We start from the raw sequence: 21,894 nt of genomic DNA on the forward strand, positions 1-21,894 counted from the left end.
CACTCTGTACATTTATTATTGTTGTCCAAAATATGGTCTAAGTATACCATACACTGTAGTATTACTATTTAAATATTATGCATAAATATAATGTGTGTGTGTATATAATTATTATTATAATATATATATATATATATATATATATATATAATATCATATAAAATAAAATAAAACAACATAAAAGAACCTGGAAATAAGTCGATGCTAGAATTTGGTTCTATTTCCTTAAGACAGATTCGTCCCGCTATGGCGCTAACGGACTCAGTGGCGTCTATCTCCCAGGATACAACAACTTTTACTTTCTTCGGTAATAGCATTACAAACCAAAGGAATAGGCGAACCAGCTCGGTATAGTACTCTCTGACTTGAACTCGAACTTGGAGTGACCGACTAAACTTAGACTAGGAGCGACTGACTAAGGCTCGAACCCAAAGACAAGGGTTCGTACCCACAGACACTTATAGAAGAAGAGAAGTGATAGAATTCAGAATTAGAGAAAAAAATTCTGAATTGGAGTATTTTGGAATGAACCCAATAGGGGGTTTATATAGGCCTCATGGTGCCTTTAGGTTTTAATATTTTTCCGATATGGAACAAACATTTCCCATATTTTGCAAATTTAGGCTTATCAAACACCTTACTTGGGAACTAATTTCTTATTCACCCAAAAACGGATTTGAGAAAGTAAATATACCACGTTTATCTCCTTGCGGAGAGGAACGCGCTCGTCTATAGATCTGCAAACAATTCTTAGCAGAATCTTATTCAAAATCTCATCCAAAGTTTATATTTTTAATGCCTTCGTTTCTAACAATCCCCCACATGAATGAAAATTTGCATAAATTGTAAATGAAGAAGATACAGACACTAGAGAGAGTACTATTGGAAAGTAACTGCATTGAGATAGGTAGCTTTTGGATTTAACCTTCCTTAGTGTATTACTATCGAATTTACTAGCTAACCAGTGAACATGATGTCTTGAACTGTTCAACCTTCGATGTAAACCAAGACAATAACAAACACACAGTTCCTTCTCGCACAAAGTCGGTTCTCATAGTTGTGTTCATATGGCCCTGAACAACTCTTGGTATTTCATGAGTGCTCTAGAAAACTTAGCCTTAGAAGTTCTCATAGAAGCGACCCCACTTCACACTCATATAGGTGACTTCTTATTAAGAGTATCCTACTATACCCCACTTGAATTTTCAAGGTATAAGAGTCATTAAAAGCATAGCTTATCCCAATCATCGCTATAAGTAGTACTGTCTCATCATAGAAATGGGTTAAAGATTAAATCTTTCCAGTGCTTCTGGTGAGTTATTCATAATTTTTGTTGTCCCTTTGAATCTAGATCTTGAGATCTCCGGTTGACTAGGTCGGGTTTCCATTAAGATGACTCATTAGCTTTCGGCTTTAATCACATTCCCCTTGATGAAATATACACTTGCTCTCTTGTCAAACCTTTTGTAAACGGATCCACTAAATTATCTTTTGACCTGATATAATCTATTAAGATTATCCCACTTGAGAGCAATTGTCTAACGGTATTATGTCTTCGACGTATATGTCGAGACTTACCGTTATACATATTACTTTGTGCCTTTCCAATTGCTGATTGACTATCGCAATGTATATATATAGCGAGCACATGTTTATGCCAATTTGGAATATCTTCTAAGAAATTATGAAGCCACTCAACTTCTTCACCAGCTTTATCCAAAGCAATAAATTCAGATTCCATAGTAGATCTGGCAATACAAGTCTGCTTTGAAGATTTCCAAGATATGACACCTCCTCTAATAGTAAAGACATAGCCACTGGTGGATTTAGAATCTTTCGTATCTGATATCCAATTAACATCATTGTAACCTTCAATTACTGCTGGATATCTAGAATAATGTAATCCATAACTTATGGTATATCTTAAATACCTTAGAACCCTGATTATTGCAGTCCAATGGTTCTTTCCTGGATTACTTGTATATTTACTCAATTTATTAATTGGTTATGCTATGTCTGGTCGTGTGCAATTTATCAAATACATTAAGCTTCCTATAATGCGATAATACTCAAGTTGTGATATGTTAGGACCAGTATTTTTCGATAAATGAAGATTTACATCAACAGGAGTCTTTATAAGACTACTATCTTCTTTATTAATTTTTTCTAATATTTTCTCAATATAGTGAGATTGAGATAATACTAGACCATCTGATGTTCTAAAAATCTTGATTCCTAGTATGACATAAGCTATGCCTAAATCTTTCATATCAAAATTTTTGGTCAACATCTTTTTAGTAGTTTTGATTATAACATCATTACTACCCATTATTAGCATATCATCTACATATAGGTACACAAAGACATATCCATTTTGAGTGTTTTTCATATAAACACATTTATCACACTCATTAATTCTAAAACCATTTGACAACATCACTTTGTCAAATTTTTCATGCCATTGTTTAGGTGCTTGTTTTAATCCATATAAGGATTTTACAAGTTTGCACACCTTCTTTTCTTTTCCTGGTATAATAAAACCTTCAGTTTGTTCTATATAGATTTCCTCATCTAATTCACCATTCAAGAATGCAATCTTAATATCCATTTGATGTATTTTTAGATTTTGCAATGCTGCAATAGCTAGTAACAATCTAATGGATGTTATTCTTATGACTGGTGAATATGTATCAAAATAATCCAAACCTTCTTTTTGTCTGTATCCCTTAGCAACAAGCCTAACTTTATATTTATCTATTGAACCATCAGGCTTCATCTTCCTCTTGAAAATCCACTTATACCCTAAAGGTTTAGTACCAGGAGGAAGATCCACCAACTCCCAAGTATGATTTTGAATGATGGATTCAACTTCACTATATATGGCTTCTTTCCATAAAGGAGCTTCAGGAGAAGACATGGCTTACTTATAGGTTTGTGGCTCATTCTCCAATATATATGTCAGAAAAACAGGACCAAATGACTTAGATGTTCTAACTCTTTTGCTACGTCTAGGTTCTTCCTTATTTTCATCATCAATAGACTCTTGGTCTATATTCTCTTGTATATTGCTATTAGCAATATCATTATTTCTTTTAAGAGGATTTTTACAAGGAAATATATTCTCAAAGAAATAAGCATTCCTTTGACTCAATAATTGTATTGACATGAATGTCAAGAATGTCTGATTTATGCACAAGGAAACAATATGCACTACTATTCTGTGCATAGCCTATGAAAATACCATCAAAGGTTTTTGGTCCTATCTTAACTTTCTTAGGAGTAGGAACCACAACCTTAGCTAGACACCCCCACACTTTTAAGAATTTATAGGAAGGTTTTTGACCTTTCTATAATTCATAAGGTGTCACATTTGTTTTCTTTTGAGGTATTGTGTTGAGAATATAATTAGCAGAAAGCAAAGCTTCCCCCCACAAATTCTGAGTTAAATCAGAACTTATCAACATAGCATTCATTATTTCTTTTAAGGTACAGTTTTTGCGTTCAGCAACGCCGTTTTGTTGAAGTGAATAAGGAGCGATAGTTTGATGAATAATACCATGTTCTGAGCAAATGTCAGCGAATGGTATTTCGTATTCATCACCTCTATCACTTCTAAACACCTTTATATTCTTGCCAAGTTGATTCTCAACCTCATTCTTGTAATGTTTAAACATTTCAAGGCTTCATCTTTGCTTCTTAACAAGTATACATAACAGTATCTTGTGCAACCATCAATAAAAGTAATGAAATACTTTTTCCCACCTTTGGTTGGCACATATTTAAAGTCACAGATATCACTGTGAATTAATGCTAGAGGTTCAGTACTTCGCTCTATAGCACTGTTCATTGGACTGCACACATTATATAGAGTGATGTCCAATCCATTGAGGATGTAGCTCTTGCATAGGAAGTCTCCATGCTTCCATGCATCAACAACTCCTAGCTTTGTAATGTCAGTTTCTCCCTATTCTAGCACTGGGGCAGTTTCAGCTTGGTACTTTCTCAGATTTAGAGTTGTAAGGTAGAACATTATTTTCTATTGCCACCTTTTAAACTCTGCCCCATTAAATTTTTCGAGCTTCTCCCCATGACTGACAGTAACATTAGGCATAGTAGTACTTGTACTTGTCATTCGTCTGATATATATTAAATATACAGACCACAGTCATACACTATAGTATTACTATTTAAATATTATACATAAATATAATGTGTGTGTATATATAATTATTATTATAAAATAATAATCTATATATATATATATATATATATATATATATATATATAATATCTTATAAAATAAAATAAAACAATATAAAAGAACCTGAAAATAAGTCGAGGCTAGAATTTGATTCTATATCCTTAAGACAGATTCGGTCTGATATGGTGTTAACGGACTCAGTGGCGTTTATCTCCCAAGATACAACAATTTTTATTCTATATCCTTAAGACAGATTCGCTCTGATATAGTGTTAACGGACTCAGTGGCGTCTATCTCCCAAAATACAACAATTTTTACTTCCTTCAGCAGTAGCACTGCAAACCAAAGGAATAGGTGAACCGGCTCGGTGTAGTACTCTCTGGCTCGAACTCGAAATGACCAACTAAACTTGGACTAGGAGTGACTGACTAAGGCTCGAACCCAAAGACAAGGGTTCATACCCATAGACACTTATAGAAGAAGAGGAATGAGAGAATTCAGAATTAGAGAAACTGATTTTGAATTGGAGTAGTTTGGAATGAACCTAGGGGAGGGTTTATATAAGTCTCATGGTGCCTTTAGGTTTTAATATTTTTCCGATATGGGACAAACATTTACCACATTTTGTAAACCCGTTTAGGCTTATCAAATACCTTACTTTGGAGCTAATTTCTCATTCACCCAAAAACGGATTTGAGAAAGTAAAAATACCACGTTTATCTCCTTACAGAGAGGAATGCGCTTGTCTATAAATTCGCAAACAATTTTTAGCGGAATCTTATTCAAAATCTCATCCAAAGTTTATATTTTTAATGCTCCCGTTTCCAACAATTATTACATAAGTGTAATCATAGTTCTATAAATTAATAGAAACTTTTTAAATGCAGACATATCCATTCCTTCACATTTAGAGGACACCAATGGTTTCAAGGGAATAAAGGGTAATACAGTCAATGTATTTTTGTGATTTACTGTGGGCATAATATTCATACATTTATTAATTACTTCTCAGGAGGCTTTGATGAGTGGAAGGTTGAGTTTGTTTTTGAATACTATCTGGGTAACCTTGTCTATTAAACATATTCTTTAATGTATTCTATATTGCTTTTATATTGAAATAAATTGTAATTAGTTGTTGTAAATCAATTGGATTTAAATTTACCTAGTATTAACTAATGGGACATATTGCACCCCTAAACCTATAAATTGTAATTAGTTTCTAAAATTTTGATCGTCTGATTAATAATTGCGGAGGATATAACTCCCTCTAATAGATATGAGTGAACACACAAGTTCCTTAATCTTTATGGAATGTTTGGGAAGAATTGAGGATGAATAGATAAAATAACTTTTTCATGTTTGGTTGGAGTCTTGGAGGGAAGCATCCCTCGTTGTTTTTTGTATTTTTCTATTGACCCAAAATTGGATGGAAGATAAGAGAGAGAGAAAAGGATGATAACCAATTAATATATAATTTTCAATTTTAACCTTTCAAAAGTTTTTTTTGGGTAATTTGAAATTAATATTTAATTTTTATTAGTTTATATAACAAGGGTATATTGACAAAAAAAAAAAAAAAAAAGAAGGTGTCTCCCCATCCAAACTTTTTATCCAATCAAACAAAAACAGAAAGTGAAGGGAAACTCTCCTTCCCTAAGGTTGGCTCATACATCCATCTCCCTCCCCCCTCCATTCGTTTTCTATCCTACAACCAAACGGAGGACTAGTGTTTTATAATAATTATTATTGTGTTTGTGGCAATAGGACTGAAGATGAATGAGATAAAAAATTTGTATCTTTACATCAATTGGACTCGTTTACTGCAACTCTATATCAATATACTATATGCATGTCTATATCGTTTATTTTAGTATTTATTTTCACCTTATGCTTTCTGAATCACAACTTTGACATGCACAACTTGTTTATGTTGTATTCTTGACGAGACACTAGAGAGTAGAGGTGCAGTTCGAACTTAACCCGATATATGTAATGTTCAACTTTAAAATAATCCAAATCTGACTTTCAACCTTAACTACTCCATTCAAATCTTATTTCCTTTTAATTTACTTGTTTCGTTTTATTCTAATTTCTTCCTATTTTAATTTTATTTTTAAAAAAAAAAAAAAAACTAATTAAAAGGTTTGGTGCATAAGTAGCAATTTTTGCTAAGATAAGTAAAGTGCGAGTGGGTGGGAATGTAAAATTACTCTTTGGTTCGAGGAAGGGTTTTACAATCTTTCAAATTTTTTACTAGTGCTTCACAGTGGTCCAATAACCTCCATTTTACCTGGGTTCTATACACATTTTACATTAATCATTTATATTTTTAATATTTTCTTGATATTATGTTAATGGCTAATGAAAGAGAATTATTATTACTATCTTTTTAATTTTTAGATAGACCATTAAATAAAACCCAAAGACAGATAAAGAGAGAGAGAACAGATAGCTGGTAAGACAGAAAGAATAAAGCTGATTGATAATAATAAAATAAAAAATAAAAAAATAAAAAAAAAACTGTCGACATGGTTATTAATTATAATTGGGTTTGGAGTTAATTATACAAGAAGATGTTGTGATACTTATTTACGGGTTAATTATCTTTATCAATGAAGTGAGCAGTAAGAAGCTAGTTCACCCCTTTTCTTTTCTCTGTTGATCATTTAAACGCGGTCATTTGGCTTCCTCTTTAGGAAATTAAATATTAAGAGCCAGTGTCCTTGGTTGGTGACTGATTCTTTGCTTAGTAGCTCATACATACATACATATATACATATACATATATATGTTTGTGTATGCAATTAATTGAAAAAAGAGAGCTTCAATTAGTACTATATATATATATATATATGTATATATGTAAATACAATTTTTTATTTCTTCCAAAAATCGACTAAGCGGACTCGTAAGTTGATTACAAGTGGACTATGGGACTGATTCTTTGCTCTCTATCTCTCTCTCACACACACACATATATATGAATAAATGCAATTAATTTTTTTTTTTTTTCCAAAAAGAACTGACTAAGCGTTCTCGTAAGTTGATTACAAAGTGGACTGTGGAAATTTATAACACTGCAAGACCAAGATAATATATAGACAAAAAACTAGGAAAAAACAGAGCTTCAATATTTTATTGTGTGTGGTTACATGTGAGTGTGTATATATATATATATATATACAATTAAAATGAAAAAACAAAGAACCCCAAACAACGCTGCAAAGGATGCTCGTGGCACGCGCATCGAGGAAGATGACATCATCGTGAAGGCAGATGTAGTTGTTGACCGCCCGCTTACGTTGTAGAGGATGCTCGTGGCACGCGCATTGAGGAAGATGACATCATCGTGGCGGCAGAGGTTGTTGTTGACCGCCCACTTACGCTGTAGGGGCTCTCGTAACTCAGAAATCAGCAGTGATTGTAATCTCGTGAGCATTAGTGGGCCACTGATTATGCTAGTGAGGGAACTAAGATTGCCGTCGGTGGAAACAATTTTTTCAATGATACATTACAAACAATTTTTTCAATGATACATTACAAAATATACGGCAAATTTTTTATCCGTCGCTGTGTAATTTTTAACTCACGTTGTGTAAATATATATATTTATTTATTTATCTCCTTGTATGGCTTTCACACTGCTATTCTTCTTCAGTGGTCGGTGAGTTTGGTAAAGAGATTAAAAGGTGGTTAAAATAGTAACTTCCTGAGTGAAATAGGGTTCATTTATAAGTCAAAAAGCAATAGAGTCAATTTATCTCGTGTCAAAGGGATTGAAATGCCTTTGTTAACTCCATCAAACTGAGTGTTATTGTTCTAAAATGGACTATATATAGTTGTTAATAGGGACTCAATTCTGCCAAGAGTGTCTACCATCCTTTTCAGCTGCTTTAAAGATTCTTTCCTCTGAATGAAAGATATAGTCCATGCGTGCTCGAAAAATATAACCCCTGCGTGAAAGATTCTCCTGGCTGCTTCTTCAATTCAAATTTGATGTGAGATACTGCATGTCTTTACAGCCACCACCAAAAATAAAATTTAAATTCATCTTCGAGAATCCGATGACAAAGTAACCTGCACAAGATGTATCAGATAATCTATTCACTTCTTCCTTGCCTACAGGATTTGTAAATGTGAAAATAATTTTATGTTTTCAAAAACTCAATTTTTCTTAATTACAATTTTTCTTTTTGTTTAATATATAATAAATAAGCTAATAAATATGTCAAAATTTATTAACAAAATTAAGAGACAATTTGTTCATTTGATTTATCCACTAAATTAATATTGAATATTCTTTGAACTTTTTATTTTCATTTTTTTTTGGGTTATTCTATGTTTTCTTTTCCCAAGTCTAATAGGATTGATTGTAACTATTGACAGTTTTAGAGACTTACAAAATTTTAATAGAACTAGACAATAATACTAATTTAAAATTTTATAATATTAATTAAACTTTTGCAATCCTTCTCTAAAACTATCAAAAAGTTGCAGTAAATCCATTTGGGAAATGTCTCCCTTACCAGCTACATAAATTTATCAAATCGACAATAACCTTGCTTAACTAAAAATAAATAAAATAGAATAAATAATAAATACAAAATAACTTACTCTTTTTTCCGGCTCTACTCAATCCAAATTGTTTCTTCTTTGCAAGAATAAAACCTATATTACGAGAACAAAACTTAAACAAAATTTAAAAACATAGACTTAAATATTTAATTAGAAGCATTTTGATTCACATCTTAACAAAAAGCAGAAGGGGGAACAAAAAAAAAGAATGCAAAACATGAATAAAATAATATATGAATAAAGATTTAATAGAAAGAAAAAGAAGTAAAAAAAAATGTGCAAGTGTCTGAGAAATGGAGAAGATGAGAGTGAGAGAGGACAGTCCGTGAAGTGATGGAGAAGGGAGAGAGTGTGAGGAAGAAAGAGAGAGAGAGATGAATAGATTTGTAACAAAAAATAAAAAATAAAACCGACATGCATAGAGATGGTTGGAATGAAAAATCCGGACAGATTAGGGAACCCTGCTCTCTGCATTTCCCATATCTCCATTTATATTTATACACATCCTTTTCTTAGTTTTCTAATTATATTGTTTTATACACATCCTTTTCTTAGTTTTCTAATTATATTGTTTATGCCGGTGAGATTATTTTAGGAAAGGCTTTAACTTTGGGTCATGAGTAAAGTGTGCTTGATAAAAGAAAAATAAAAATGTTTCAAGAAATCATAACATATCAAGTACAAATAAAACCCTAGCTACAGCTTATAGAGTTTCAACTTTCAAGATATCAAACTACAGCTTCAAGAGTACCAAGAAATGTAGCTCTGAAAAAAAAAAAAAAAAAAAAAAAAAAAAAAAAAAAAACCCTCACTTCATGGCTTTCAAAAATGAAAGACAACTATGAAGAAGGAGGAGGAGGTATACCTTTGTCGTCGCATGGTCCGATTTCACTCCAAATCCGGACCATCTTCTTAACGGAACCTCACTGCTTTCTGTGGCTTGCTGGTGAATGGCGAGAGATACAGAGAGAGGAAGAGGAAAAAAAACAGAGAATTATCATTACATCATATAAAAAGAGAAAATGGAGAAGAAGAAGAAGAAGAACAGAAACGAACCGATTATGTATGTATACATATATATATATATATATATATATGTTTGAAGAGAGAAAAACTACACACAGTAGTTGATCTCTGGAGTAGTACCTGATGATTCCTACCAGTAATCGCCTGAAAATGTCAAATAATAGCCGGAGAAGGGAGAGTTTTCCAGCGAAATCTCCGTCTATTGTAGAGAGAGAGAGAACTTGGTAAGGATTAAGGAATCACGCTTCTGCCGATTTATAGAGGCTTTGGCAGGTCCGGACTCCAAATATTTATGCAATTTGGTTTATACAGGCTTTATAACCGTGAGATGAGAGAGAGAGAGAGAGAGAGAGAGAGAGAGAGAAGATGAGACTGATGTGTGAAAGATATAAAGTGAGAGAGAATAGAGACGATCAAAGCCATCATGACAAACACTGCTTTAGTTACATCACCAGGGCAGACAACAGGTCCCCTGCAGGCATCTGTCCAAACCACGTTACACACAGCCAAACATCCAACTTTTCCAAACCACTGCATTAAATGCTGAACCAGACCAAAACACTAACCCATATATCCCGGAAAATACTACATCCACCCCCCTATCACCTCAACCAAATACACATGGTACAAAAACATGAACCGATGATGTTGTAAAACAAAGTAACAAACAAAATGGTTCTCAAATTCTATAGCCCATCATCTCATTCATCCGTAATTGACCCTCCCCAAGAGATTGCTGAAGTAGCGTTGAAATTTTGGAGATCACTTCGTCTAGTTGGGAAATAATTTCACAAAAGATTCTCCTTTCAAGTAAATTAAGATTCAAATAAAAGGTTATTTTGATGTAAATATTAATTCTTTTACTCTCTTTAAATGATCATCTTTTTAAACCATTTAGAGTAATTTTTTAGTAAAAAATTAGATAAAAGAAATTTATTAAAAATAATTACAAATTGAGTGAAGTTCTTTGATAAAAAATTAGATGATGAGTTTATTAAAAAAAATTACAAATCGAGAAAAAAAAATTTGCAAGAACATATTTTAATGTTCAAATCATACAATAATAAGCATATTTAAGAATCAAAATAAGATTATAGAACTTTGAAATTAAGATACCATGTCTGTGCAATGCATGAACCAATTGATGAGCATGCATGCAGCGTTAATTTTAACACCCCCTCTTTTATTTTTATTTTTAAGCGTGTTTTTCTCAAATGTATATATATATTTTTTAAGTCTGCTCTTTTCAAATGTAATTTACGCTGGTCTCGCAACTATAACATACTTATCTAATTAAAAATAAAACAAAGATACATTTGACCAATTTTTATTTACGAAATTTGCAGTCCCATCAACCTAGCAAAACGTGCGTACATATATGTTTACATTTGGCTTTGTACATGTTTCTTTAAATGTTCATATATTAATTTTAATGTATTTGTATATAAATAAAGGGTTATCCCAATATAACGTGTGACCTCCAAATGTGACCTTAGTGCCAAGGCCTGCCCTCATATATTTATGGGTAAAATGCGAGAAACCCCTGGACTGTGGGGGATTTTGCAACTATCCCTTCTGGACTATAAAATATCTCTTGGACTTTGATTTTGTTGCATATTACCCCATCAGGTCACTAAAAAAGGTAAATGACATTTTTGCTCTTATTATGAAACTACACCGTTTGAAGCATTGTCATATTAATTTGTTGACGTGGCAAAAAAAATCTCAACAGCCAATGGGATATTGACAGCACACCAAAGACAAGTGGTGAAATTTCAACGTAACCACCTTCAATTGGAATTCTCATTCGCCGGTGGCTACTGAAACTGCGGAAGCGAATTCCTAGAGAGAAAACATGAGTCGCCATCGGTCATGGATTTGCAGAGTTCGTGATGTGAGCTTTGGCAGAGAAGAGACCAGAAAAGGCGGACGCATTGTGTCTAGAGTCTAGACCAGAGACTTGTCGGCGTCGGTGGCCAGATGAGGTCGGCGTTGTCCTTGATGGCGGTGAAAAAATTGGATGTAACTTGGACCTCCGAGGCTGGAATTTATGCATACTTTTCTGACGATAGTTTAAGAGATCGGCTGGTTGTGAACTGAGAAGAGACCCGGAGAGAGAGGAACAGGTCGCCGGTGACGGGGCTTACTGGTGCGGCGACGGCAAGGCAGAGGGTGGCACGGACGGATCGGCAGCGATTGGCTGCAGCTGAGCAAGAACGACTGGTGATGATAGCGATGGCAGCTGGTTGAACAAGTCGCCGAAATTGTTAAAAAGCATAAAACGGGTTGCCGGACCATTACTCTCAACGGCGGTGAAGAAATTGGATGCAGCTTGGACCTCCGAAGCTGGAATTTATGCATACTTTTCTGGCGATAGTTTAAGAGATCGGCGGGTCGTGAACTGAGAAGAGACCCGGAGAGAGAGGAACAGTCGCTGGCGACGAGGCTTACTACTGGTGCGGCGACGGCAAGGCAGAGGGTCGCACGGACAGATCGGCGGCGATTGGCTGCAATATTTTGTCTCCTTCTTGATCAATTTGAAAATTTATGGGATGCTTGAAATACTGTCGCATCATGACGTCCTGTTCACTGGCAGTTCTTGCTTCTCGCCATTCCGTCCTTTGTATAGTCATCGGACCATTCCATCCCCTGTGTTACAGTTTGACATGCGGTGAATCGATGATCTTGTCTTACTAGATTTTAATGAACTCATCTTTGCCATAAAACCATACGATCCCCCAAACTAGGAAATTGAGAACGCCTTTAAGACTTCGCGTGTTACAGGGACGATTCAGAGAATCAGAGTAGTGGATTTTGGGAAATTTTGATAAAGGATTGTTTGGTCGGTGTTCTAAAATTAAGGGTATTATTGTCCTTTCATGCTTCTATGGGCAGTATGGTCATTTAAATTTAATAAACTAATTTTAACGGCCATATATCACCGGACGTTGAACGAATGGAGTGATCTGCAACAATTTTGCATAATTCAGGAAGTTTCTTGCATTTTTGAAAGTTCAGGAAGTTAATTATAGATTTCCCCATAGTCTGGGGGGTTTCTTGCATTTTACCCTATATTTATTTATACACAGATATTTTTTGTGTAATGATCCACTTATATGACAAACACAGTTGTTTTTTATTTCATGATTAAATGAATGGTTTATTCCAAATAAGAGAATAGGAATTGTTTACCAGTTACAAATGAATATTTAAAAATTGATCCACGGTGAATCCAAAAATGGAAAAGAATTTTTTTTTTTTTTTTTTTTTTTTCTAAATTGGGTACTCACACACACATGCCTCCACTAAGGCTCGAACCCCTGACCTCTCTTTTCAAAGTAGTGGCTTAGTACCGCTAGGCCACTGGCCTGTTGATATTGGAATAGAATATTGATTACAAATGAATTCCTAATTTGAAATTAACCAAACACCCGCTCATTTCTCTTTTCAAATTTGAATCTGTATTTAGGAGGTCAAATCGCAATATGCACCATTTAAATCCAAGAGTTCAAAGGATGTTAATTCATTATTTCTATAATTTCGAGAAGCTGAAATGAACTGGAATCATTGACAATAGGATATTTATCATCACAAAATGAGAGAAAGATCATAAAGAAATTCAAAAATTTTAAAAAAATCCATTTCAACCTTTACATTCATTAACCCAAAATAAATAAATAAATTAAAAAAGAGAATCCGCTTGGCTAGAGATTATATTCTAGGATCACACATAACAAGGTAGCAGCAGCAAAAGTCCATCTTGTCACCTCTTCAAAGCACTGCAACATTTTGATTTCCCATTCCACAAAATCTCTTCAGAGAACATATCACCTGCTGAAACAATACAGTGAAGGCAAATCAGCAATTTTAGGCGACTTCTCGGAGATATGCAACCAAAACAGACACTGAGTACTATAGCTGACAGATATAGATGCATCCGGTTACCAACAATCCAGTGACCTAACGGTATCAGCCTCTTACTTTTCAAAGGGAGATTAGGGGTTTAAGTCTCAAAAGAGACAAGTGTGTGTGAGTACCAACTAGGAAATATATATATATATATAGATATATATGCATCCGGGTGTGCGCGTGTATAGAGAGAGATGCCTACAAAAATTTCCTAATGTTCTTTGTTTGGATGAGAACCATTGTGGGCTTTATACAGGCTGCTTGGAGACGGTACAAGAGGAGAAGGATGTCAAAAGATCTCACTACAATGGAGTCCTTTGTTTTGGATGATAATGTGGCTAGTGGATCTGGGCTAAAGGAACAGGACCATGATCTTGTGAGTTCCAGTGAGACAAAACCAAAACTTGGAGTCACAATATTGGCTTCAAGATTTGCTGCAAACACTAGGAAAGGAGCTCAGAAGGTTAAAGGTGTGGGGCTGCCAAAATTACAGAAACCTGAAGAACCCGACTTCTCTGCTGAGACAGATGATCAAATTATTTGGACTACTCCCTCCGTCCCATAAAAAGTGTCATGTTTGGGGAACCGTGACTCACAAGTGGTGAAACACAAAGACAATTCCAATGAGATCTTGATGCACAAACGCATTCATTAAGCTCCACTGTGTTATTCCACCCTGCCAATATGGGGGGAAAACAACAATAAGAAAGGAGGAAGGGGGATTGTAATTGCATTCCTCGCATAGTTATGTCTCTTTTTTGTGGTTTTGCAAGATGTCAGCAGAGAGAGGGGAGTCACTTTCTTGTACCATGAAAATAGATAGAATCCGCTTAGTTTGTGTTTAAATCTAATGATAGATATGTTGTCCAACAAAGTGAATTGGTTTCTCCTATTCACAGGACAACATGATGACGAAAGAATGAATTATACGCATTCTTGGATTGTACTGAGGAAAAAAATTAAAAATAAAAATGACTTGACTTGGGGTGGGGTGGGGTGGGGTGGGTTCAATTATCTGATGAATAATACCATCTTATTATGTTTAGATTTCATGCCAATAAGAATTCTCTTAATAAAATATATTAAACAAAGAATATATGGCTCTGGGTGTGCGTGTGTATAGAGAGAGATGCAAGAATATTTAGATATGAAAAGTAGGGAAAAAAAAGCAGGGGAGGGTTTCTTTACTTTCAATTATGAGCCCACAATGGTTCAAAAGAGAGATTCTTCTCATTTCGGATGTGCGCTTGAGTCCCCGGTGGAGGTGCATGCACGGTTATAGGAAGAACCCACTCGCTTTTGTCTCTTCCCTCTATCAAAAGAGGATGCTCAAATCTGACATGAAAGAATTCATAATAGCTGAGAAAGATGACAGAAATTCAGCAACAGCTGAAGCAAATAGCAGTCACAACCACATCGTGGTTGCAATACAAGAATTCAAATTTCAATGAAATTCATAGAGTCATCTGCTTCACTCCACAGCTGTATCGGTGTTTTAATAAATTCTTATTCATGCATAATTTCAATCTCGTTATGAAATGAAGGTAACATTGTGATATATCACTATATCAAAATACCTACTAGTGTTGAAAGGGCCATTTATATCAACCCAGAAACAAGATTAAAATATGGATGGGGATAAATGACTCACTGTGGAATGGTTTCTAAATATCAACTAGGCGCAGGATTGAAGGATCAGCATCTAACACTAAAAGTAACTTACATTGACCAACACTAAAAATAACTTAAATTTTATTTACATTGACTAACACTAAAAATAAGGAACAGTCCGTTGATGAGGTTGTGCCAGGGTGACCCAAGGAGATAATGTTGGAAACACATAATGTAAGAGGTCTGATAAAGTCGCCTAATAGCCATTGCCTAAAATAGATCCACAAACTGAGTGAGTTTTGAAGAGTTCAATCAGTCTTAAGTCATTGAGGTTTAATTAGTTTTAATATTTACTCAGTTGTCGACTTATATGTATTTTACATGTGAATATTGTGATTTTTTTTTTTTTTAATTGATATTGGAATAATTATACTAATATGATTTGTGCTTTATACGTCTGCCATATCTGATCAGACTGCTAGTTTAGTGCAGTTCAAGTCTGAGGTCAAGAAAGTTTTCAAGCTATAAAAAAAGTTCGTTTAGCCAGTTGTAAGGCTCATAGCCTTCATAGCGAGCACCTGGGCTAGTGGCATGCCTTGAAGTTACAGTATTGCTCCAGAGGCCAGTGGGCTTGTCAATCAACCAGTGAAGGGAACAGAAAGAGTGAAAGGATGTCATACATAGAGGCTTATTTGTGGATAAATGTTGATGATATGGAGAAAAGGGACAGTAGGGACCGGGGGTGAACAAGATTAAAACTGGATTCATCTCTCCCCCCCAACCTCAAAGTTCAAAAAGAAAAACAAGCAACTGTCCATTATCCCAGAAGACTGATTTTTTCAGTTGTGTATAAATGAAACAGACCAAGACACCTCAACTAATTCCGATTGTCTAGGAGAAAAATGTCTTTGAAACAAGCTACATAGAGACTTCAAAGCATATCAGTCTTCACTAAATTTTACGTGTCTTTAACAATCCAAAAAATTGTTCTGCCTCACCAAAATTGCTGCCAAAATGGCAGAATTCTATGATGCCAACTATTTTACCACTATTTCCTAGAAAGTATCAATAAAGAAAGATGTTATGCTTGTGTGATTACTTGGATGATATGGCTATTCTAGGAAATTACTTCGCTCTCGACTCTTTTACCACCATCCTACAAAGTGCAATGAAGCAAAGATATGATGCTCTCGATGGATGACTCAGATCTTAGGCTGACAAAAAACTGATAGACAATCATGCCGTAGATCAGATATGCACTAGGGAATGCATGCTAACTTCCATGAGGGAAACTGTCCACAGGAGAGCTCTAACACTAGGGAAACCATGCAAAATCAAACATCTGAATAGGCATGGGGATGTGGAGAAAGCCGGTCTTCTGATTCTAACCCAGTTCACCATCACTTCGTCAGCAAGTTTTCAACCATTATCAGATCAACCACCCACCCAAATGTTACAAAAAAAGATATCACCATCCACTGAGCAGAGGTATATTGGATGTGCATATAGTTGAAATATATACATATTTCTATATAATTGTGGAGCAAAATCCTCCACCATGATTGGTGATCCGGTGCCGGTCAATTTCCTTCCAATTATAAATTTTACTATATAACTGTTAGCATTTATGATACCACGATTTATGGTATAACTTACCATAATAGCCGAGATATGATAGGCCCAAATCATGGGATTTGATTTACCATATTATCTGTGAGATATGATAGCCACAAATCATGTATTTGACTTTATTTACGCATATGTCTAGGCATAGAATATGCAATGATTTGATTTAGTTTCCTTTCTTGTAATATGAGCATGTGCTCATTTTATCTATAAATACTAGAGCTGCGAATTTCCACACCTTTCAGCAACCTTGCTACTTGTACGACAGCTACCTTAGGCTGTTTGTGACATCGTGTGACGTTGCCTACACATGTTTTTCTGTGTTGCTATTTTGTGATCGAAAACAGGTATTTTTAAGTTTTACAATTTCTTTTTCGCTCTTCTAGGGTTGGGTAAATTGGGATAGTTGGTTTCCAACACCTATAAGGGCTTGGCTAAAAAAAAATTAGTTTACAAAGAGGTTCCGAATATTAAGAAGGAGGCTGTTTGGCTATATGTAAGCGGGCAGCGCTCCTTAAAAAAAAGGTATGTATTTGGATTTTTCGGGAATGGTCTGAGGAGACATTGTTTATGGTCTGAGGAGACCCTTTGATTTATTAACAGAATTTGTGGTGTTTTTGGAGTTCTTTTTATTGTCATGTGACAAATTATGGCAGATTCAGGGTCCTCGACTGTTAATTCTCTTGGCTCACGTTCTGTAGGTGGTGGTGCCATTTTTCCCACCAAACTCATAAGAAAATCCAGGACTTCAAATCACCATAGTGAAGTTGGATGGTTCCAACTATTTGATTTGGGCACAGTCTGCCAAGATGTTCATTGGTGGCAAAGGCAAGATTGACTATATTACTGGTTCTGAGAAAGAGCCAGCTGAGTCAGAGAAGGCATATCCACAGTGGTTTGCAGATAACGCTATGATTATGTCTTGGCTAGTCAATTCGATGCAACCAAACATAGCTGTTTGCTATATGTTTATGAAGACTGCTAAACAGATTTGGGATTCAGTTCAACGCACTTATTCTCAGAGGCAGAATAATGCACAAATTTTCCAGCTGGGGCGAGATATCACCAGGATTTCTCAGGGTGACTGTTTCAGGTTACATCGCCAAGCTTCGTGCTATTTGGGAGAAGATGTCATATTATGATTCCTTCCACTCTTGGAAGGATCCAGATGATGCAGTTTTATTTACAGGAATTGTGGAGAAGAATCGAGTGTTTCAATTGCTTACCGGGTTGAACGACGAGTTTGAGTATGCTCGTGTTCATTTATTAGGCTTATCTTCATTCCCTACTCTTGAGGATGCATATTCCTATGTGTTGTCAGATGAGAGCCGCCGGACTTATCCATTAGGTGTTGCTTCTGTTGATCGTTCTGCTATGGCAGTTCGGATTCCCAACCTTTCAGGAACTTCACCATCCCAGTCAGTTCAGAGCACTACCACCGATCCTCCTCTGGGACGACAACGTGGATTGTGTGACCATTGCGGAAAAATTGGTCACATCAAATCTCGTTGTTATGCTCTACATGGACGTCCACCGCGACAGAAACAACAGCCTCGATCCTCTGCACATTCTGTTAGACAACCAGTCTCGTTGTCAACTCTTGACAACCCTGCCTCTACATCTTCTGCCACAGTTACCTTGACTCAAGCTGATTTGGACAAGTTCAAGCAATTCTTCAACCAAATGGAGGCATCATCTCAGCCAACCTCCACTTATGCCCACTCAGGTACGATTGCATCTACATATAGCGTATCTACATCTTCAACACCATGGATCATTGATTCTGGTGCTTCAAACAATATGACTAGTATGTCCTCACTCTTCCAATCTTATACTATCTACTCTAGCCAATGCAAGGTCCGCCTTGCAGATGGCTCTCCATCTTCCATTGCTGGGAAGGGTCACATATCAGTTACTCCTTCATTAACTTCGTCAAATACACTTCATGTTCCAAAGTTGACTACAAATCTTATTTCTGTTAGTAGCGTTACCAAACAATTAAATTGTAGTGTAACGTTCTTTCCCTCTCATTGTATATTTCAAGATCTGGTGGTGTCGAAACGGACGATTGGCAGTGGGCGTGAAGTGGACGGTTTATACCTGTTGGATGCTCCTTTGTCACCGCAAGCACATTCAGCTTCATTTTCTAATATTGTTTCATCTAATAAAGCCCAGCTTATGCGTTGGCACATGCGTTTAGGACATATTTCTTTTGGTTATTTGAAACATTTATTTCCTTCCTTATTTTGTAACGTGGCAGTGTCAGATTTATCCTGTGAAACATGTCATATGGCTAAACATGTTCGTTCCAATTATCCTGCTAGTAGTAATATAACTGCTTTAACACCTTTTGATCTTGTTCATTCAGATGTGTGGGGTCCTTGCCTAGTTACTTCTAGTCTTGGATTTCGATATTTCGTGTTGTTCATTGATGATCATAGTCGTGTTACTTGGGTTTATCTTATGAAAACCAAAAATGAGGTATACACCATTTTTAAAAATTTTATGACAATGGTTCAGACTCAATTTGGTCGTACCATTAAAAAATTCCGATCTGACCAGGGTACAGAGTACACTTATGGGGAGGTACAACGGTTATGTACAGAATTTGGGATTGCCATCAGCTGGCTAATGTTAAAACTCCTCAACAGAATGGTCGTTCTGAGAGAAAGAATCGCCACATCCTTGACTTAGCCAGAGCAATCTGCATTGGCATGAATGTTCCCCAATCATTTTGGGGAGATGCAGTTCTTACCGCTGTTTACATCATTAATAGGACTCCTAGGATTCTTAATTTTGCAGCCCCACTCTCAATCTTACATCCCAATTCATCTCTATTTTTGATTCCTCCACGAGTCTTCGGGTGTGTGTGCTTTGTTCAATAGTTGGGGCAAACTCGTACAAAGCTTGACCCCAAGGCTTTAAAGTGTGTGTTTTTGGGTTATTCTCTCTCAAAAAGGTTATAGGTGTTACCATCCTCCTAGTCGTCGGCGATTTATATCCATGGATGTTTTTTTCTTTGAGTATACACCATACTATAGTGGTTCAGTTGGTTCTCAGAGTGAATGGTTCCGATTGAATATAATGGATGATCACCTTCTTCCGTCTTCAACTCCTCTACCATTACCTGTTTCTTCTTCTATAATTCCTCCTCGTGATACCCTTCCAGCAGGGGGAATTGTTCCTTTTTCACAGGTTTATAATCGGAGACAACAGGTATAAGCTTCTACTCCCACGATCGACTGCCCTGTTCCTTCGGCACCAGCTCCGCCTTCTCAAGCTATTGTTTCGCTTGATGATCGCCCCATTGCTCTTCGAAAGGATAAACGTTCTTGTACTTACCCTATTTCTAATTTTGTTTCTGATTATGCTCTCTCACCCTCCTATCGGAGTTTTCTTGTTTCTGTTGCCTCGGTTACTGTTCCTTCCAGTGTTGCAGATGCGCTAGCACAACCTCAATGGCGTGATGCTATGACAGAAGAACTACAAGCACTTCAGAAAAATCAGACTTGGGACATGGTTCCGCTTCCTATTAGACGAAAGGCTGTGGGTTGTCGTTGGGTGTTTACAGTCAAGCATAATCCAGATGGGTCAGTTGCTCGTTACAAGGCCCGATTGGTTGCCAAGGGTTATGCTCAGACTTATGGCATAGATTATCAAGAGACTTTTGCCCCTGTTGCCAAGATGAATACCATCCGTGTATTATTTTCCGTTGCTGCAATTCGATCTTGGCCTCTATTTCAGTTAGATGTCAAGAATGCCTTTCTTAATGGTGATTTGCAGGAGGAGGTGTACATGGTTCCTCCTCCGGGCTTTCGTTCTCCTGCTCATTCTGGTATGGTATGTCGTCTTCGTCGTTCTCTATATGGCCTCAAGCAATCTCCTCGAGCTTGGTCTGATCGCTTTGGCACTGCTATGCTCAAGTTTGGTTTCCATTAAAGTGCAGTTGATCATACCTTATTTTTACGTCATTCAAGCGGTAAGACAGTTGCTCTCATTGTGTATGTCGATGATATTATTCTTACCGGCGATGATACTACCGGAACTAATAAGGTTAAGAGCTATCTTGGCCGTCAGTTTGAGATTAAGGATCTTGGTCCCCTACGATACTTCTTGGGCATTGAAGTGGCTCGCTCCAAGACTGGCATTTTCATCTCTCAACGCAAGTATGTTCTTGACTTGCTTTCTGCTTCTGGTCAGCTTGGCGCTCGTCCTGCTGATACTCCGATTGAGCAGAATCATCGGTTGGCTGATTCTGAGGGGGAGTTGTTATCAGATATTGGTCAGTATCAACGACTTGTGGGGAAGCTCATCTATTTATCCATGACTTGACTTGACATTGCTTATGCCGTGAGTGTCGTGAGTCAATTCATGCACTCTCCTCGTGCCCCACACCTTGATGCAGCTATTCAGATTCTTCGCTACTTAAAAGGGTGTCCAGGCTGTGGTATTTTGTTTGCTAATCATGGTCACTTACGTGTTGAGGCTTGGACAGATGCTGATTATGCAAGATCAATTTCAGATAGGAGGTCTACTTCAGGTTATTGTACCACTATTGGTGGTAACTTGGTTACTTGGCGCAGTAAGAAGTAGGATGTTGTCTCTCGATCTAGTGCAGAGGCAGAGTATAGGACTATGGCTCTTGGGGTAGGTGAGTTGCTTTGGCTGAAAATCTTGATGACAGACATATGCCTTCCAGTGTCGCTTCCATTCTCGCTCTACTGCGACAACAAGTCTGCCATTAGCATAGCAGCAAATCCCGTTCAGCATGAAAGGACTAAGCATATAGAGGTGGACCGTCACTTCATTCGAGAGAAGATCATCTCTGGTCAAATTTGCACTCAATTTGTCACAAGCTCTCAGCAGCTTGCAGACATTCTTACAAAGGGCGTCAACAAGATTGTGTTTGAGAATGCATTGTCCAAGTTGGGCGTTTCAGATATTCA

The 21,894-nt window shown here is 36.3% G+C and overlaps 1 protein-coding gene and 1 long non-coding RNA gene across 6 annotated transcripts in view; both read right to left on the minus strand.

Annotated features, from left to right (window-relative positions):
- Window positions 1-7,182: 7,182 nt before the first annotated feature.
- LOC132303036 (uncharacterized) lies at window positions 7,183-10,138 on the minus strand. The gene is made up of 3 exons (XR_009481053.1): window positions 9,923-10,138; window positions 9,642-9,719; window positions 7,183-8,869 (listed from the first exon to the last, which is right to left on the minus strand). It is a non-coding gene; the product is annotated as an uncharacterized LOC132303036 (long non-coding RNA).
- A 3,167-nt stretch (window positions 10,139-13,305) lies between these two features.
- The window catches only part of LOC132303037 (uncharacterized), a 40,211-nt gene continuing 31,622 nt past the window's right edge, over window positions 13,306-21,894 (minus strand). For 2 of the 5 annotated variants that reach the window (XM_059800064.1, XM_059800067.1), the window contains exons 12-13: window positions 14,900-15,046; window positions 13,306-13,636 (exon numbers count right to left, since the gene is read on the minus strand). In XM_059800064.1, the coding sequence (XP_059656047.1) occupies window positions 14,902-15,046 (145 nt within the window). In that variant the 3' untranslated portion in view covers window positions 13,306-13,636; window positions 14,900-14,901. The remainder of the gene's footprint in view (window positions 13,637-14,899; window positions 15,047-21,894) is intronic. The other 3 variants (XM_059800065.1, XM_059800069.1, XM_059800068.1) reach the window with 3 other exon arrangements.

Source organism: Cornus florida, unplaced genomic scaffold (assembly GCF_030987335.1).
Source record: "Cornus florida cultivar Cherokee Brave unplaced genomic scaffold, ASM3098733v1 CherokeeBrave_3.0.0_Hap2_Chr04, whole genome shotgun sequence".
NCBI lineage: Eukaryota > Viridiplantae > Streptophyta > Magnoliopsida > Cornales > Cornaceae > Cornus > Cornus florida.